This window comes from Mesoplodon mirus (assembly GCF_964341445.2).
Source record: "Mesoplodon mirus genome assembly, chromosome: 7".
Taxonomy (NCBI): Eukaryota; Metazoa; Chordata; class Mammalia; order Artiodactyla; family Ziphiidae; genus Mesoplodon; species Mesoplodon mirus.
Window position 1 is genome coordinate 60,953,391 of NC_138983.1, and position 19,518 is coordinate 60,972,908.

General features: G+C 43.5%; 1 protein-coding gene across 6 annotated transcripts in view; it reads right to left on the minus strand.

The window, feature by feature from the left end:
• Nucleotides 1-5,898: 5,898 nt before the first annotated feature.
• The window catches only part of RIC3 (RIC3 acetylcholine receptor chaperone), a 51,613-nt gene continuing 37,993 nt past the window's right edge, over nt 5,899-19,518 (minus strand). The window contains exons 2-4 of one of the 6 annotated variants that reach the window (XR_014294773.1): nt 15,355-15,546; nt 7,192-9,422; nt 5,899-6,264 (exon numbers count right to left, since the gene is read on the minus strand). Coding sequence is in view for 5 of the 6 variants with exons in the window: in XM_082629256.1 (XP_082485382.1) it covers nt 8,968-9,422; nt 15,355-15,503 (604 nt within the window). In the remaining variant the exon portion in view is untranslated. Of the gene's footprint in view, nt 6,265-6,935; nt 9,423-15,354; nt 15,547-19,518 lie in introns of those variants that run through there. The other 5 variants (XM_082629257.1, XM_082629256.1, XM_082629258.1 and 2 more) reach the window with 5 other exon arrangements.

The following is a 19,518-nucleotide window of genomic DNA, read 5'->3' on the forward strand; positions in this document are numbered from 1 at the left end:
TGTACATAGGCCTCGTGCCAGGTGACCCTTTGGCTCTCAGTGGGCTCCTGGGCCCAGCCATCCAGGAACTGGCTCCTGCGCCTCCACTGCTGAGGCAGAGGAGTGGGGGATATGAAGGGACCAGCGTGAATTCTTTCTGTGCCCCAAGATCAACACCCCCCCCCCCACCCTTGGGTTAGTATCCTGCTGCAGTCATGTTTGCCAAGCTGAGCAGCCTCTTCAGCCAGGGAGGCAGGAAGAGGTGTAGAGGGAGAGGAAGCACAGTGCAGGGCTGCTGGGGCCCAGCCATGCACTCGGCCCTACTGTGAGGGGCACAGTGAGTGTGTGTGTGTTAGTGTGTTGGGGCACACCTACTTTCCAGAGCAGAGGGCTGGGTAGCTGAGCCTGGCCCTTACAACTACAGAAAGTCCTCCAGCTTCAGAAGGCCTCAGCTGGGCCTGGGAAGAGTTATAGGCATGTGGAAAGGTGAGTGGCAGGACCTTGCCAGGGTTACAGGGACCCGGCTGTGGCTGTGGGAATTGGCTGGTGGCCTAGGGTTTGAGCTCATTTGATTTCTCTCTGTGCACAGAGGCGGCAGGAGGCCAGCCCCCAAGGTCAGATCTCTTATAGAGGATGGGGCCTGCAGGACGCAGGCTCAGCATACAGGCCGCACACGGGACAGGGCTGCCCCAGGAGCTCCCTGCTGAGCAGTCCCTGCACAAACCCCATGAACCCCACCCAGGACACCAGCCCCAGACTGCACACAGGTAGGCGTGCCTGGAGCTGCTGCCTGTGCTTCAGCTCCCACTGCAGTCAGCCTGGGCTGTGGTTGCTGAGGGATTGTGTGTGGTTCTTCTTAGCTGGGAATGGGACAGGGTAAGGAGAGCGGGAAATGTTTTAGAACCACAAAAGATCAGAGGTGGCAGGACCCTGAGAGATCATCTAGAAAACAGGACTTGCCCTGGGTCACCTGGCTGGTTAGGGGCAGAGTTCAGAGTTTCAGCTCTCTTGATTTCCTTGTTTCCACCATCCCCCAAGGAACTGCTCTCTCTGACCTTCCTAGGGCACAGTCCGCATGCCCGTGCACCTGATTCCAGAGACTTAGAAATGTCAAGAGGTGGTGAAACTGAAACCATTTCAGTGGGAAGTTCCCTGCTGAAAGCTGTCTGGATTTTTGCATGTCCGTCTGATAGGGACTGGCCTGTGCCTGGCTCCTCCCCGAGGGCAGGCCTTAGCAAGGTTGCTGCCCATTTTGCTATCTAGGGGTGACAGGTGGGTTGTGAGTGTTCAGGGCTGCGCCTGATCTCTCCCTCTACTGCCCTCCTCCTTGGATGGCACCATCTACTCTGAAGACTTGGAAAGTCTTGCATATGTGTCATTTACCCTGACAGAGGCTACTCGCCCAGATGGAGATCAGAAATCTGTGGGAAGCAAGAGTTGTTCCCCACTTCAGAGTAGATAGATGTGCTTGGAAAGACTACATAGAAGTTGGTTTTTTAAAAAGTAAAAATCATACTTTAAACATGTTAGCAAGGCTCTGAGGTGAAGTTGTTTTGACTTCAGTGGGAGTAGTATGCTCTCATTTCCTGGTAATCTGGGCTTTCCTACGTCGAGTGCTTAAAGCAAGGCATTCTTGTTCTAGCAGGGATCTGCCCCCACCTGGGGCATATGTCTCTGTGAGAGGCCCCTCCAATGACCCAGGTTTTGTTAACATGGTCTAGTTTCTAGACAGCTCTTGACTTGGGCCCATCCTTAGGGCACTAGAACTTTCTATACTGGAGCTGGTCCACTTGCCAATGAAATACTGTCGTGCCGTCCTCCTTTCCGTAGTCCCAGTCTGGCTCTTCCTTTCTTGACTTTGAATAGAGAGACCTGCTGACATTTAGAATGATGGAAAGTAGATGACCTCTAAAGTCTAGTCAAGCTGTTTCTCTGGGTCAGTGATTTTTAAGGTAGAACAGGTTGATTCTGGATCCTCACGAGAGAGGGGATCCTGGTGGCAGAGTGGAAAATTCATCAGAAGCACAATGGAAAACTAGTCCCCTGCTTTCTCCTCTAGTACACAGGGGAGGGGGTTGACATGTTTTGGTAGGGTCAGGAATGTGGCCTGAGAGTTCCAGCCTAGGCATGGAAATGGGTAGCTCAGCAACAAAACCCTCTGTTGGGCATGGAGTGACAAGCAAGAGCACTCGAGTCACCTGCTTAAGACCCCAGCCTCGCAAGGAGGTCTGTTCTTAAGACCCCATTCTTGGTGATGCTGGTTTTCCTTGACCACTGGCCTCACAGCCATGGGCCCAAAGACTCATAAAGCTGCCAGGGCCCCTGGAGACCACTTGGGCTCAGCCTCTCCCACAGTATGAGTTCTTGCCCTTCATACCCTCTAACCAGATGGTCCTTGGTTGGGCAGGGAACTTGGTGATGGAATGAGCAGTCCCTAAGGGTGTTGGGTAAGCTGGGAGCTTAGGCAGCTCCTCTGTAACTGCTCCTAGCTCTAACTAACTCCTCCTGGGGCCACACCCCCAAACTCTATGCCCTCCGCCCCCACACAGTTCTACAGAGCAGTGAAGTTCACTTCCCTAACTCTTCCCCAATTCTGGCTTTTCTTTCCTTCTGGCTCCAAGGTGCTCTGTGTCTGTCTGTGTGTCTGTGTGTCTCTGTGTGTATTTGGGGCAAAGGGCAATCTGTGAACAATCAATTGAGGTTTCCTATTACAATCATATTTCTACAGATGAATAGGAAAGGAATAAGGATGTGGTTACGATCACGGGTGGATTTTGTTCATTTCATGCTCTTTGATCAGAAAGTATACTTGGGAAAGTACCAACTCTTTCTCCCAAGGTTCTGATTGGGAAGACACCATACCAAAAAGTTTAGCTCTTCAGTTCCCACTTTGCATTACCTGAAGAAATTGGTGTGTTACATGTGTGCTTTTGGATGAATTTGAACTTATTCTAGTTGAATGTGCCTTAAAAATCATGACACTAATTCAGAACAAGCGTGTAAGGTCCAGACCCATGCTGAGGACAGGTGTTAAAAGCCAGGGAGTGTAATCACAGGCTAGAAGACAACATTTGGGGCCCACCTCCTTCAGTGACAAGGGCAACAAAACTGTAGAAGCAGACATCTTTCTTTGCTCTGGAAATGGTGGGGCATTTACTTCTAAATGAATTTACCATATATTTAGAGGCAGTTCTGAATTTAACAAGCCACAGTGATGACTTCAAACTAAGATGCTTGTGCTTTCCTTACAGTGAGGGGAGAGGCTGGGCTGGCTGTGTCCACGGCTTTGCTATGCAAGCACAAATTCCATCTCCTAGATGGAGTCCCTGGCTTTCCCTTCCTGCGGTAACACCGGCCTGTCCCTCTCTACAATTCTTCACCCCAGCTGAGATACCCCTGTGACCTCAGGATGCCAGGTGGCCCTCAGAGCACATTTTTCCAGATAGCTGAATGAGTTTGCTTTCTTCTGGTGCCCAGCACTGAGTGGGGCCTGACTCCCCTGCACTCAGGGCCCAGTGTTGGGACCCTACACTGCCCTGGGCCCTGGCTTGTAGAACTGTAGCAGCCCCGGGAACAGGCCAAAGGACGGGCTCTTGTTTGAGTTTAGTGGTCACCTGTCCTTCCATACCTCCTGTTTGTAATTTTCTGTCATCTCAGGATATGGGGGGAAAGGTACAGCAGAAGTATTTGGGATGGGTTTGGCTTTTGAATTTTCCAACCAAGTTGAGAGGCAAGTTGGTCTTACAGAAAGCACCACTGCACTTAGTAACCATGTGATTTTGAGCAAACTAGGTCTGTTTTCTCACCTACAAAATAAGGAGGCTGGACTATCAACAGCTTGCAGTAGGATTCAGGGTGAATGAAAGTTGATCCTTGCTTTCATCACTTTCTAACTCATCACCGTGCCTTTTTTCTTTCCTAAGAAAGACGTCACACCCCTTTCCTCTTCTCTTCTGTTGTCCCTCCCTCCTTCCCTATCAAGGTCCAGGCAGAGCTGGAGATGAGGCCGAGATCCAGAATTTCCTAGAGGGTAACAGAGTGGCTTAGAAAGGGAAGCCCGACTCTGGCCTCTTTAATCCTGCATTTGGTGACTAAGGGGACTTAGGATGGTGACACTTCTCTTGTTGGGAGCATACATTTAGCCAGTTTTCATAATGCCTAGAATATGTATGTCTATTTGCACAAGATTGTCTTTTCCTATTTTGGAGTGGTCAGACATTTTATTTTTGTTCAAAATCAGCAAGTTTTAGACAAACTTGCAAAACTGTGCTTTTATTAAGTGACTTTTTGAATAAACTCTTTGGTATTCTGGAGCAAATGTATTTATTTATTGGTACGTGCAATGACAAAGTTGGTATTTTCCCATGTTGACATTATGTATGTTGTAGAACTTAGTGTTTGTCTAAGTACAGACCACAAACCATATATCAACAAATTAAACTTGAACTGTTTCAACACTGATGTGCACTTTTTTCCCCCTATAAAAGAAAAAACATGTTTCTTACCTAAAAGTTTTTTTCTACATCATTCATTCCTTCTGTCCTAAGAGCCTCAGGGGTGGGCAGGAGGTGGTGGTAACAAGGGGATCATAGCTTGTTTAGAAACCATCACATGTGGGTGGAAACTGTCTTCCCTCTGGCCGTGCTCGTCAAGTTTAAGGATGGTCAGAACGACACACGCAGAGGCTGGATGGGCTAGAAGAAGGGTAAGGACAGAAGGTACTTAAGTTAGAGCATCCTCTGCAGGGTCAGCGGTGCCAGCGGGAAGAATGGGCTGCTGCTTCCTAAGTAAACCCCTGTGGGCCTGGCCCGTACGAACAAAAACAGGGCCACAGAGCTGAAAAAAGGTGAGAAAGGCCCAAGTGGTAGAAATAACATGAAGACCCAGCCACTGGGTTCCTCTGGCCCTATGCAGAGCAGCCTAACCTGTTTAAACAGGACTTGGACATACTACCCACTTGGGAATTTTCTTTTCGGCCTGTGGCAGATCGGAAGCCAACAGCAAGGGAGGCTGCAGTTGTGGCTGGAAGCAGACATGAAGGCTATGGGTCTGATCCTGAGGGAGGAGGTCAAAACTGAAGTCAGCCAGAGATTGCAGGACCTGTGCTCTGGGCCAGTCCCAGCAGTCAGGGTAGCCTTGGAGGGTGTCAAGGGCGACAGCACAGGACTTGATGACAGAGTGTGACGCTGTTGATGGCGCTGGCCAGAGCACCCAGCACAGGCTACACCCTGGACAGACACTACACACAGCATTGGGGGGCGGGTACTAGTCCCAATGCATAAATGAGGAAGTTGGTGCTTAGAGAAGCTAAGTAGTCATCAAGAAAAAGGAGAAATTTGGCCTATTTACTTTGTATAAGAAAATGGGAAAGGAAAAACAAGGTTAGGTGCATTTTAGAAACACTTGTGTGAAAATGGTCAAGGCAAAGTCTGTGATACTTCATGTTTTTCTCATTGCTGGGTAGCTGAAGCATTAGATTTTCCTTTGGTATATAAATAGTCTGGGTTGAGGGAATCTAAGAGTGTGGTAAGAAGTAGGGCTGGTTTATTTATTACCCCAGATTTGGAGTTCTTAAAGTGGTCAACAGCATCTCCTACCTGAACTGTGGCCTCTCTCCTTGGCTCTGCCTCTGGGAACTAACATTTGCAGGGCACTACTAAAAAGGAAAGAGAGTTTCGTTGTTTAGTGGTCAGGTTAAAGACAAATCTCGTAAATAGCCCTGGACAGGGTCCATGGAGAGTCCTAGTTTACAGCTATTATCCTGGCATAATTAAAGCTCCCTTCTCCCAAGTCCTAGTTTACAGCTATTATCCTGGCATAATTAAAGCTCCCTTTTCCCAAAGTGTCCCAGATTGGACCGTAAGTCACTGGATCATCCAGGCCACAGAGGGTGCAGAGAGTGGGGTCCTCACAAGCCACCTCTTCTAGAGGCCAAACGTGCCTGCACTCCTCTAGGCAGCTCTCTGGGCCTGGCTCCTGAGCTCACATAGCACTAGTCCTGGAACAAAGGAGGTTCTCTCCTTGTGCTCTTATTCTGACCAGGAAAGGGGATATCCTGGCCGTATCACCCACCTGATTTACCAAGCATGGTGCCAGGTGATGCAATTGTTTCCTGGGCCAACTATCTGCCCCCAGAGGTAGGACTGTGCTCTGCCACGGTGCCTAAAAGTCACTGCAGACCTAGTGCCAGGGGACTCAGCCCAGATCAGTTCTGGAGAAATGAAGACCAGGAGGAAAGAGACAGCAGGCGTGACAACAAAAACCAGTCCCATGATTTTGGTCGTCCTGGATTGTATATACAAATACAAGTGTCATCCCTGAAGAATAACATAATTCTGAAAAATCCAAAAAGGGCTGCCTTATCTGAAATTATTGAAAAGTACATTAAAATTTTTGAAATATAAATATATTCCTGCTATATAAACCCACCAAGAACCGGGCAGCAAGAGCTATCATGAGGTCTTAGTACTTCCAGCAGGAAGTATTTCCATAAGCCAATTTCCCCCAAAGATTGACATTCCAAAAAAGAGTTGGTTATGTGACACCTTACATACCAGCCTCATCAAAATACCTGAACATCATCCTTTTACTTTCACACCCCACTGCTCTAACACCACTCTTTCTGCCAAGAATGTCCTTTCTCTTCCTTGCACAGCTGGAGAAGTTCCTAGCATCCCTCAAGACCCACCTCCTCTGTGAAGTTTCTTGAAGTACTTTAGCAAAAATGATCTTTTTTGGTGCTCCTATAGATTTGGGTCCATATCTCAAATACAGCATAAAACCTTGTACAATAAAAGTAAAGTAGCTACCGCTTATTGAGTGGTTATCCTGTCTGAGATAGGATAGTGCTGTTTTATAGGCACTGATGATTTCATTTAATCCTCATAACTACCCTGTGAGACCTGGACTTTGACCCACCAGCTTTAGAATGAGAAAGCCAAGGTTCTTGGGGTTAAGGAGCTGGCCAGATTCTACAACTAGAATAGACAAGGGTGGAATTGTGACCGACATTTCTCTGCCTGCAGAATTCACGATCTTGAGCCCTTTTATAGTTCACAGTTCATTTTAAAAAATAAATTGGATAAGGCTCCCACATTCAACTGAGTTTTTTTAAAGGTAGGAATTGAGCCTTCTGTTCCCACTGCCTAGCTCTGAGCAGTGTCTGCTGAATGAATAAATGAGTGAATAAGCTAGAAGGAAACAAATACATACCTCTAATAAGGGAATCATATCCTAAGGCAAAAAAGAAACTCGAAACAGGGTCCCAGAACTCTTCTCATAAATCAGCCCCTCATTGTGAATGAAGAGAAACAACACGAAAAATAATTTATCGAAACAGTAAAGAGCACCTACATGATTTTTTACCTTCAGCATTACATCTAGACTGTTTTCAGTACATTTTAAACTATATTCTTTACAAGTGAATCAAATGTTCCACACAGAGATACAGGCAATATGCTTTCTATAGACTCAGTCTTCAGTGACTTTTCTCCGTAGTCATTAACTAACAGGAAATGCACAGCAGTAGCTGATACGTTATCTTAATATGATTCTGTACCTGTGACGGGAGTGTGTACACTTATGTGGTTTAATAGTGATTAAACTGTTTTCCTGGCCTCTTGCTCATGCCAGGCACAATGGAACTCTAAAAGCCAAGTCTGCGTTTACATGATTTCTTAATTTTCGAGTCTTCTGCATTTCATGACTGGGAGTATCCTCAGGAATGTGTCCTCTTTAAGCTCTTAGGTCTTACCTGTAAACTGAATCCACTCATCCTTACTAGACAGAATACATCTTACCTCAAGGAGACACATGACAGATGGCAGTCAGAGATGAGGCTTTTGGTCTGGTCACAATCCTCCCAGTCCTAACCTACCTCCCACTTTGCCCAGCTTTCTCAACAGACTCAGATATCCAAATAGGGAACAAATGGTCTCTTCCCGGCACTGCTACATTGGGTCCCTGCAACCTCCCTGCCGGGCTGGTACTTGGTCTATAAGCTCAGTCCTCCTCGTTTCTGTTTCAATTGAATTTGTTGTAAGAACAAATTTCCCAGAGGGTACAACATTCAGAAACAGCATCTAAGCAAGGACTGCCTATAAGCACATGGGTTCTCTCCCCATCACCGGCTCCCTGGCCTCTGAGCACCTCACGGCAGGACCACCACCCTTCGGCAGGCTTTCCTGAAGCCTCAGACCTTGGCTCTGCAGGGCAAAGACTAAAGTCTCTAACTCAAGTTTCCTCTGGCCACTGAAGACCAGAGGTACAAAGGTGCTTATGCATGTGGCAGTTCTGTTAAGCAGAACAGGGATAAAGGAAGCTAGAGATCCAGGCAGTATTAGAGCAAAACCACCCCCAACAAGCCTCTAGGTTCATTCTCAGGTCAGTGGGAGTCTTCTACTCTGGAGAAAAGTGGAGATCTGAGGCAGCCTGGGTGCTCCTAAAAAGGGCCTTGCTGTGAGAAAGGGGCTTCAGTTCAGACAGCCAAGTCTTACCCTGCTCTGGCCCCACCATCCCCACTAACAGGTTTTCTTCTTGAGCTCAGCGGACTACGAACCTGCTCAAGGCCCACAGAATAAGGTATTTTGGACTCTGAAATCTTCACTCTTACAACCTTAAGTCCTCATCATGTATAATCTGATGTTCGTTCACAGGTAAACCATCTGTTACTCCTAACACGAAGAGTCAGACCTCTGCCCTGAGTGGTCCCATCTGTAATTACAATAGGTGGAAAATTACTCAGTGGATCAACTCTCTGATGGAGGAAAGGCAGGAAGAGAAAGAGGGAAGCTGTCTTGTGTTCATACTGATTACTGTGATGTTTTACAGGTGACAGGTGTGTAAGCACCAGGAAGGACACATGATATCCATGGCAGTGGCCTGATTGGCTATGATATTTAAACACAGAGAATGAAATACAGGGCACAGGGCCAAGGATGAAATCAGAGAGGAGAGAAAGGTCACCCTGGGACTAGAGTAATGGGCACCTCACCAAACTGGCTGTCTGTACTCTAAACGGTGGGGGTCCCGCTTCCTCAGCATGCCCCCTGGATCTGCTTTATCAGCACTGATGCCTGGCCCTTCATCTCTCAAGTCGCGGGGCCACATTTCTTCGGTGGTCTCCTCTTGCTCACGGTAACTGTCTGCACCAAATCCAGCATTCTCTGCCAAGACAGCAGGATCCTCTTCTTCATGAAAACAGCAGGAACATGTTTCTACCTCTGGGTCACGTGAGGTAACAGAATTATCTTCCTGAGCTCTGGGGTCAGTAGGCATTTCCCACCCCAAATGGCCTGATCCTTCTTCTTCTATCACTCCCACTCTTTCAGCTATTTCCTCGGCAGAGGGCTCTTTTGGGTCAGGGTAATCCACCAGGATTGTTTCTTGCCTACGCTTGATGCAATCTGAAAGGTCATAAATTGGATAGGTCTCTTCAGGGTAACCTAGAGAAAAAAGCAGTACAAAGTCTTACAAAGAATGTCTCTTCCAAATAAAGTGTCAGGCTCAAAAAGGCTTCTCAAGCAGCAGCCATCCTATCCCAACAAATCCATTCAAGAAATCTCTAAGATGATTCTAACGGTTCTCAAGTTTCACTTGAGCAAATTCTTGGTGATCTGGCTGACTGTCACCCAGCTCTTTGAAATACAAATCAATTCAGTTGAAAATCCCTTCTTAAGTGCAGGGTGCTTGGGGCAGAGTGTAAGTCTCACTCCTCAAGCTTCTGCAGTAGTGATGAAGATTAAACAAACAACATGAGCCTCAGTTAAAAAAAAAATGTACCAAACACCAGATGGAGAGAGCATAGCTCAAGGCTAATGTTTATAATTTCTATTTGGAACCATTTCCAAATCTTCCCGGGGTGGGGAGGGAGGAGGGAGGAGGAAAGGAATGCTGAGCTCTTTGAAAAATACACGACAAAGCCTTCTACTAATCAAAACAATTGAAATGGCTTGCAAGTGTCAGAAAGAGAGAGCATTTTAGCAATACATGCCCAAGATCCCGAAGGACAAGGACTGCATTTTCAGAAGACAGAATTTCCATTGTTGGCTTCTTCCTCTTCACAAAAGGGAACAAAAGAAAACAACAAACTGGTAAACAAAATGAATCCCAGCAATGATAATGAGAAAAGAGAAAATGTTGCCAAATTGAAGAACAAAATGAAATACATCTGTGTCAGCCAAGCCGAGCCTGAGCAGCAGATGGGCCGTGCTGGAGCTCATATGCCAGTGCTGGCAACAGCAGCCATGCTCACCGCACAATGTGAAAGCTGGAGAATTTGGAATCCATTTGCACATTATGATAATTGGCAAATTGAACCCTAACATAAACCATTTTTTTGCCTACAAATTCTGAAAAGCAGGGGTCTTTTTTGGTGCCATGTAGAGTGTGGAGAGACATTTTTACAACATTTATAATTAGGGGAAAAAAACAGTCACACACACTCATTTGTAGAAAATTTGAAAAACACAGACAAGTTTTAAAAAGAAAACACAAATCACCTAGAATCCCACCACTGATAACAATGTGTTGTGTTACCTCTGGCCTTTTTATCACATATAAACATATATCCTTCTCTTTTTTAACAAAGAGGGATCATACTGTATATAAAATGTTGTACCCAGATTTTTTTCATTCAACATTGTATCATGAGCCCTTCTCCATGTTATTAGGCATTTTAAAGTTGGCTGCAAAGTATCCCATCATACAGCTACGTAACTGATGTGATTTACCACGCCTCTTCTATAAGACGTTTAGATTCTTTCCAATTTTCCATTATAAGTTTCATATTAGTTAAGATCTGTGAATATAAATCTATGTCCACTTCCCTATTTCTTTAAGATAGACTTTTAGAAATATGAAAACGGCCAAAGGGAATGGACATTTTAAAAGCCTTTTTTACACTCTGCCAAATTACTTTCCAGAAAAATGGTATAAATCTTTAGTCCTACCAGTGATGTAAAACACTGTCCATCTTATCACATCCTCACCAGCACTAACCGTAGTATGTCAAGAATCTTGCCAATGCAGCCTTAGTTTCCAAGCTTATAGGCAAACTGGAGCCCCGCTACCCAAGGCCCTCACAGTCTCCTTGTTCAAGGGCAGAGGCTGGGAAGTCCATTTGCTAGTTAGCTCCTAGTCACTGCATGCCTAAGAGAAGTCCATTCTCTGGCATGTTCCTGCCTTGTCCCCACCAGGAACAAAGCTTGCCATTGGAATTCCATGACTATCTGCTTTGGTTTATGAGGGGGACGCCTGCTGAGGAGAATCAAATAGTGACTCACATAACTACTTAGGTAGCCCATATCAGCCAAGGCACTGGTTACCCAAAACTTCATGAGAAACATGAGCAAGCAACAAAAACTCACTGGTCCTACGAGGAAATCAGCAGCTCACAACAGGAACAAAACTAAGCAAACTATGTAAATAGGCCCTGAAAAAAGTCAATGCAGGAAACGAGTTAATGTCAATCAGCTTATAATTGATGTTCCCAGTAATATTCAACAGGTTATTGAACATATAAAACCAACCAGGCTTCAATATAAAAAAGGGAGAGCAAACACAATGTAAGAGAGAGCTGTTAGCAACTCATCATTACAAAAACAATTTAAACTTAATAGAGGAAGAAAAGAGTAGGTTGAAATAAACATGACTGAGAACCAAATTAATATATTAGAAGTTCAAGGTGAGGAATTCTCCCAGGACAAAGATAAATATGGCAAAGAAATGGAAATCATGAGAAAAAAGATAAGCTGCACAGAAGACCCATCCAAGATCCAATCTCAGAATTACTAGAATTCTACAATGAGAGGGCAGAGTAGGTTAAATGGAAGCAATAATCAAAATTATAAGAAAATATTCTTTAGTTGAAAAAATAACTGAAGTCTTCAGATGGATAAATGCTAGGTAAAAATACCTTGAAAAATCCATACGGAGACATATGCTGATGAACCTGTACAAATTCAAATTTGGTGGGGGGGGGAGAGATGGGGGAGGGACTTAAGGAAGTATTCTGACAGATACAAAAATTAATCAAAAATTTAAATTCCAGAAAGAAGATACTGTATACAAGAAAGCGGTAAAAAATGAAATCAATAAAAATTATCAATGTAAAATAATCATTGATAATGTGGTTAGAAATTTAATGCCATTGTTAAGACATACTTAAAAGAGAAAAGGCTAATACCTGTAAAAGCTAACATCACTTGTAGCTAAAATTCTAAATAATTTCAACAAAACCTAAGCAGTAGGTAGAAAATAAATATGATAAAAACTTTACCTTATTTGGGAACAAGGTTATATAATGAAGATTTGCAATTTGGAAGAAAAAAAGGAATTCCAATTTTCATTTCATTGATTACTAGTGAGAATGGAATAATTTTTCTTCTGTTTTGTAGCAGTTGCACTGTTTTCTTTTGTGCACTGCATATCTAGGCGGATATCAGTGTTTTCTAAATTAGTTGTAGAACTTTTTATATATTAAAGATATCAGCTTCTTTGCTGATATCAGTCATATTTGTTACAAATCTTTTTCCAGTTTAGTGCTGGCTTTGAAAACTTTTTGACATTCTCTGATCTACAGAAAAGTTTTATGTACACTATGTAAAACACTATCCTTTCCCTTATAATTTCTTGCATTGCTTTTCTAAACTAATTTTCCATTTTGTGTTAATCGTAGAGTCACATCTGGTTATAAGAAATAATACAGAAATCCCATGTACCCTTTACCTAGTTTCTTCTAATGGTAACACCTTGCAAAACTATACGCTACAATATCACAACAAGGATATTAATACTGATACAGTCAATATACAGAGGTTTTCTATCACCACAAGGATCCCTTATGTCGCCCTTTTCTGGCCACACCCATTCCCTCCTGCTCCCACTCCCTCCTTAACCTCTGGCAACTACTAGTTTGTTCTCCATTTCTATAATTTTGCCATTTCAAGAATGTTATATAAATAGAAACACATTATATAACCTTTTGGAATTAGCTTTTTTTCATTCAGCATAATCATCTGGAAATTCATGCAAGTTGCTGCATGTATCAACAGTCCATCCCTTTTTACTGCTGAGTAGTACTTCACAGTATATACGTACCAACACAGTGTTTAACCATTCACCTACTGAAGGACGTTTGGGTTGTTTCCAGTTTGGGGCTATGACAAATAAAGCTGCTAAAAATATTTATGTACAAATTTTATCTGAACACAAAACTTTCCATTTCCCTGAGATAAATGTCCAGAAGTACAACTGCAAGGCTGTGTAGTAGCTACATATTTAGTTTTTTAAGAAACTGCCAAACTTTCTTCCAGTGTGGGTATATTTTGCATCCCCACCAGCAACATAAGAGTGAATCCAACTTCTTGATCTAAAGATTCAATATAATGCCAATTAAAATCCCATCAGGCTTTTTTTTTTGTAGAAAGTGACACACTGATTCTAAATTTATATGAAAATGTGAAGTGTCGAGAATTACCAAAATAATTTTGGAAAAAAACATAGTTGAAGAGCTTAGGCTACCTGACTTCAAGACCATATAAAGACACAGTGATAAAGACATTATGGCACTGGTGTTAAGTATAGACACATAGATCAGTGAAACAGAATAGTAAGTCCAGGGGCTTCCCTGGTGGCACAGTGGTTAAGAATACGCTTGCCAATGCAGGGGACATGGATTTGAGCCCTGGTCTGGGAAGATCCCACATGCTGCGGAGCAACGAAGCCTGTGCGCCACAACTGCTGAGCCTGCGCTCTAGAGCCCATGAGCCACAACTACTGAGCCCGTGTGCCACAACTACTTAGGCCCGCGCACCTAGAGCCCATGCTCCGCAACAGGGGAAGCCACCGCAATGAGAAGCCCTCGCACCGCAATGAAGAGTGGCTCCTGCTTGCCGCAACTAGAGAAAGCCCACGTGCAGCAACGAAGACCCAACGCAGCCAAAAATAAATAAACAAATAATTAAATTTTTATATATATATATATATATATACAAAAAAAAATAGTAAGTCCAGAATATACCCACACATACATGGTCAAATGATTTTCCATTTTCCAAAAGGGGAAGGGTTGGTTGATTTCCAACCAACACACCAAGGTAATTAGATGTAACAAAATAAACTGGAACAATAGGATATCAATATGGAAAAATATTAACCTCAGTCCTGATACCTCACACCATATATAAATAACTAAAAATAGATCACAGGCCTAAATGTAAGAGCTAAAACCATACAATTTCTAGAAGAAAACCAAGGAGTTAGGCCAACTTTGAGTTAGGCAAAGATTTCTTAAACGCACACAAAGAAAGTCATTAAAGAGAAAATGATAAACTGGACTTCAAAATGAAAAAAACTTCTGTTCTTTGAAAAGATGTCACTAAGAAAATAAAAAGGCAAGCCACAGATTAGGAGAAAATATTTGCAAAATTCATAACTGACAACTTATATCCAGACTATAGAAGGAACCCTTGCAACTAGAACACAACCAACTCAATAAAGAAAGTGGCAAACAATGTGAACAAACACTTCACCAAAGATATACAGATGGCAAATAAGTATGTGAAAAAATGTTCAACATCATTAGTCATTGGGGAAATGCATACTAAAGTCACAAGCTAGATACCATTATACACTCACTTGAATAGCTAAAATTAAAAAGACTGACGATACCAAGTGTTACCAAGGATGTGGAGGACTGCAATTCTCATACATTTCAAGCGGGAAGGCAAAATGGCAGAGCCACTTTGAAAAGCAGATTGACAGTTTCTAACAAAGTTGAACATACATGTATAAAACGCCAAAACCTCATTCCTAGATATATACACAAATATATGTTCCAACAAAAACACGTATGCAAAAGTTCATAGTAGATTGCTTCATAATAGATCAAAGCTGGCACCCAAATGTTCCTGAACTGGTGAATGGAGAAACAAACTATATCCAGACAACAGAACACTACTCAGCAATTAAAAGAGAGCGAGAACTACTAATACACTCAACACATGAAGCTCAAAAGCATTATACTAAATCAACAAAGCCAGAAACAAAAGAGCATGTGCAGTACGATCCATTTATATAGAAAAGGTAAAACTCTAGAGACAGAAAGCAGTTCAGCTGTTGCCACAGCGGGAGGGGATTAGCAGCAAAGTGGGTGGGGAACTTTCTGAGATGATGGAAATATCATGACTAAATCATCGCTATAGTTTGATTATGTAACTCTACACATTTGTCAAAACTTATCCAACTACGCACTTAAAATTGGTGAACTGTATTGTATCTACATTATACCTCAGTAATAAAGCTGACTTTTAAAAATTTTGTAAGATCTCTTTTCTGGGCTGATGGTTAACAAAGAGATAAGAAGACACTGTTTACCTTCCCAGTCCTCCATGTAAGGGGCCTCCTCAGCTTCTTTCTCTGGAGTGGGTCTGTCAATGAATTTTCCTTCTTTCATGACCCTGGTGATTTCTCGGAGCTGATGCAGCAATCGTTTTTCTTGGTCAGAAGTCACGGCCTGTGCTCTGCTTAGAAACAGCAGACAATCCGGCCAGTTAGTGGTAAATACTCCTAGGCAAGGAACATAAACATCACTGTGATCTGTCTGGACTCCAGAAAGTTCAACAGCAACAGATAAATACTCTGGGAACTGATCCTGGAACTGCATAGCTGGGAACTAGAGATGTCAGTTCAATGTTCTGATTTTATAAATGGGAAAACTAAGGCCCAGAATAGATCAAGTGATTGTCCAAGGTCCCAGAATGATTTAATGTCAATACTGGGACAAGACCCCAGATGTCTGAGCCTTCAGTTCAGTGTTCTTTCAGTACACCTCACTGCCCTGATTCTCTAATCTCAAGCAATTTCACCATTATTTATATTATTCCATTTACAAACAAGCCACTTTTCTCTGAAGTAATGTCATCAAAAGAAAATGTGCTGGACCATTTGCCTCAACTAGGGAAAAATATGCTACTAGGCCAACCCTGGAATTACCAGGCTGAATCTGTTTGTGCAGAAATAAAGATATATCCTAAAATTTCAGAGCTGGATCATTCTGACAAATCACCTAAACCAGAGAAATTGGGGAAACTGAGGCCCATGGAGGGGAAACTATACATTATCACACTGTTAGTTAATGTCAGCTCTAAAACTAAAGTCTCCTGACTTCTGACAGCATTCTGGTGCAATTCTTTTTTTTTTTTTGTGGTACGCGGGCCTCTCACTGTTGTGGCCTCTCCCGTTGTGGAGCCCAGGCTCCGGACGCGCAGGCTCAGCGGCCATGGCTCATGGGCCCAGCCGCTCCGCGGCATGTGGGATCTTCCCGGACTGGGGCACGAACCCGTGTCCCCTGCATCGGCAGGCAGACTCTCAACCACTGCGCCACCAGGGAAGCCCCTGGTGCAATTCTTGAAGCATAGTGCTCAAGCTGCACAGTTCAGAAAACCTGGGCGTGACCCCTAACTTAGCTGTGTGGCTCTGGGGAAATGTCTACACAAGTAAGATGAGGCTCAAGGATAATGGTGTGACTCTATGAGAGGGAAGCGCTGCATCGAACTGGCAGGCAAGCAAGGCCCTACTCAGAGACTGAGAACTGTCTGCTTTGGGACCAGTTTTATCTAGTGGCAGGATTTAACAGAGGCTACTTATGCTCCTCTTAAAAACCCAAAGCACCCGAAGTCAGTATAACACTCACGAAGAAGAAATGATATACTCTGTACCAGCCTCACGGAGGTGCCATCAATCTTTCTAATAGTCCAACCCCGAGCCTACGTTTCTTTTTACATTTAACCTACATTACATTACCCTTAATGACTAATAGGGAAGAAGAAAAAACTGCTTCTCCCGCCAACATTAAGATGGCAACTGAGGAAAATGGAGATGCAACATTTCTACAGACCTCAGTGGGAGGAAAACAAAAGCCCCATGAGCTCCACTTTTTCTACAATAAATGGCCTCAAAGCCATGAACTGAAGAAGCCTGTCTGTTCTACATGCAGCTGAACAGCTGCTTTACTCTTTCCCATCAGTATAGGAGTGCTGACTCACCCTAACTACTCATGTATTCTATAATCCCTAATTCTTACTGTTACAACAACTCACCGTGTGGGAGGCTTCTGGGGCAGCTAGGTCACCCCTAGCTAAAAGAGCCTATGTGATTATCACAACATGCTGCACACGTTACTTCTCTGGACTGTACTCAGTACATTCTGATTTTTACTGAAGGAAACGGTCTTAACTTTGTTTCCTAACTCATGGAAAATCGGAACCTTTAAATAAAAGGGGGATGGGTAGGCTAAGAGAAGCAGAAACAGACAAGAGAAGCTTTCTTAGAAAATTCCAAACTAAAGTGTCCTCAGGTGTACTCAGTGTCCATATCATACATTAGGCAATTAATCGTGGTCTACCTTACATCTTCTGAATTTATTGCAATGAAGACTTTCATGGATTTCTCATTGTTTCAACTTGGTTTGATACTCCTGGAGGGCAGTGATAAGTTCACAACAGGCACAGTGTACAGGTACAGTGCCATGAACATTTTAAGCGCTCAATAAATGTGTTAGTTTGATTGGTCCCCATTTCTTCTACCTCCCTGAAATCTGGCTTCCACTCCATCATTTTACCAAAACTTGTGAAAATCAATGATCAGTGACCACTTTACTTTTTTTTTTTTTTTTTTTTTTTGCTGTGCAGCATGTGGGATCTTAGTTCCCCGACCAGGGATCGAACCCATACCCCCTGCGGTGGAAGCACAGAGTCGTAACCATTGGGCTGCCCCGGGAATTCCCCCAATGACCACTTTAAAGTCCAAGTCTTTTTTCTCACATTTCATTCTTCTTGACTTTTCTGTACTAGGGACCATCCTCTCCTTGAAATGTCCTCCTCCCTTGGCATTTGTATTCCTCCCACTTATTTAACCATTCCTTGTATCTTTGATCCTGGCTCACTTTCCTACTCCCACATCCTAAAACATGGTTTTCCTGAAGGCTCAATCCTAGGACTCTTGTTTCTCCACTCCTACAGGCGTGCCCTCAGGAAGCTGACCCAATTACACAGATTAAACCATCACCTCTACACAGACGATGCCCAATCTCTACCTCTAATCTTGACTTTTCACACAAAGGCCAGTCTCATAACTCCAGTTACCTCCTGGGCATTTCTACTTGGAGGCCTTGTCACTATAATAAAGTTAAACTTAAATTCACGCTTCAAAACCATGTCCTAGTTGGCCCAGGATCATGAGCAGCTGCATGAACAGGTAAGCTAGGTGAGGTTGGCTATGGCCGATTCCAAGATGTTAGAAAAATAAAACGTCAAGTTGGGAGATAACTCAGACTTTTGAATGCTATTGCTGTAAATCCAGAGGAATCATCAAGTTCTGAGTCCAAGAGTTAAACACAGAGAGAAGAATGAAACAGTTTCTTCCAACACCATTCATGATGAGAACGGAAACCAGACCAGCAAAAGAATGCTGGCGACTGCCACACAGTAATTATATGCCTCGAGGATTTGGTGATCTCATCTTTCCCGCATGGCCCTTACCTCTTACTCCCAGCCAAGTGACTTCCGAACTTGTGTCCTCTGTTCTGACCTCAATACCCAAATTTCCTATTGTTGTTGTCTATCATACATGGATGTTCTGATGGCACTTCAACCATACTCAGAGCTGAACTTATGATCCCTATTCCAAAGCCTTATCTTCATTCTTCTGTGTTTTTATTTTGGTTGATGCCATAATCTTCCTCCCAGTTTGGGCTGTAAGTCTCCAAATCATCCATCTCTTCTCCTTCATTTCTCTTATCTAGTTAGTTTTCCTTTGGAAAACCAATCCCTCTTCTGCTCACAGTGCAGAGGTTGAAGCCATCCACCCCCTCACTTCTCCCTTCTAGAGTGGCCACGTGGCCCATGGCCTATCATCACACTCCATCCCCTTGGCTGCAGTGATTGATTCAGTGATATATACAGTTGGGCCAACTATATCTTCTCCTAAAACTGGATCTTGAACACAGTGAAACCTGAACTGAAAATTTTTCATGTTAATTCATCCCGGCAGCAGTCCTTGAAGAGACTATTTGCTCCTGCTCCTAAATCCCTACAGCTGCTCTGGTTCCCACTCTTCCTGAAACTTAGATCTTTAGCTATTCTTTTGATACTGTAAGAAACCCCATAGTCTTCCAATAAATTCGGCCGCACCCCCCAAAAAACAATTTTTTGCTACCCAGAGTTGTCTGCTTGCAACCAAGGAATCCTGATACAGCTTGTGATACTTTTTCCCTCCTTGAAGTCCCCTTAATTTGCCCCCACCTCTTTTCTACTCTCACTGGCCTATTTATCACTTTTGCTAGAATTTTTTCAATATCCTAGCACATAGCCACCCTAAACATGAGTTATTTTTCTAAAGCATGGCAGATTATGCCATTTCTTTTCAAAAGCCTTCAGAGGCACTCCACCGTAAAGACAATAAATTCCAACTTCTCGATGAAAATTCCCTGTCCTCAATAAGGTTACAGGGCATTAGGGAAGACAGAAAAGTTAACAGAAG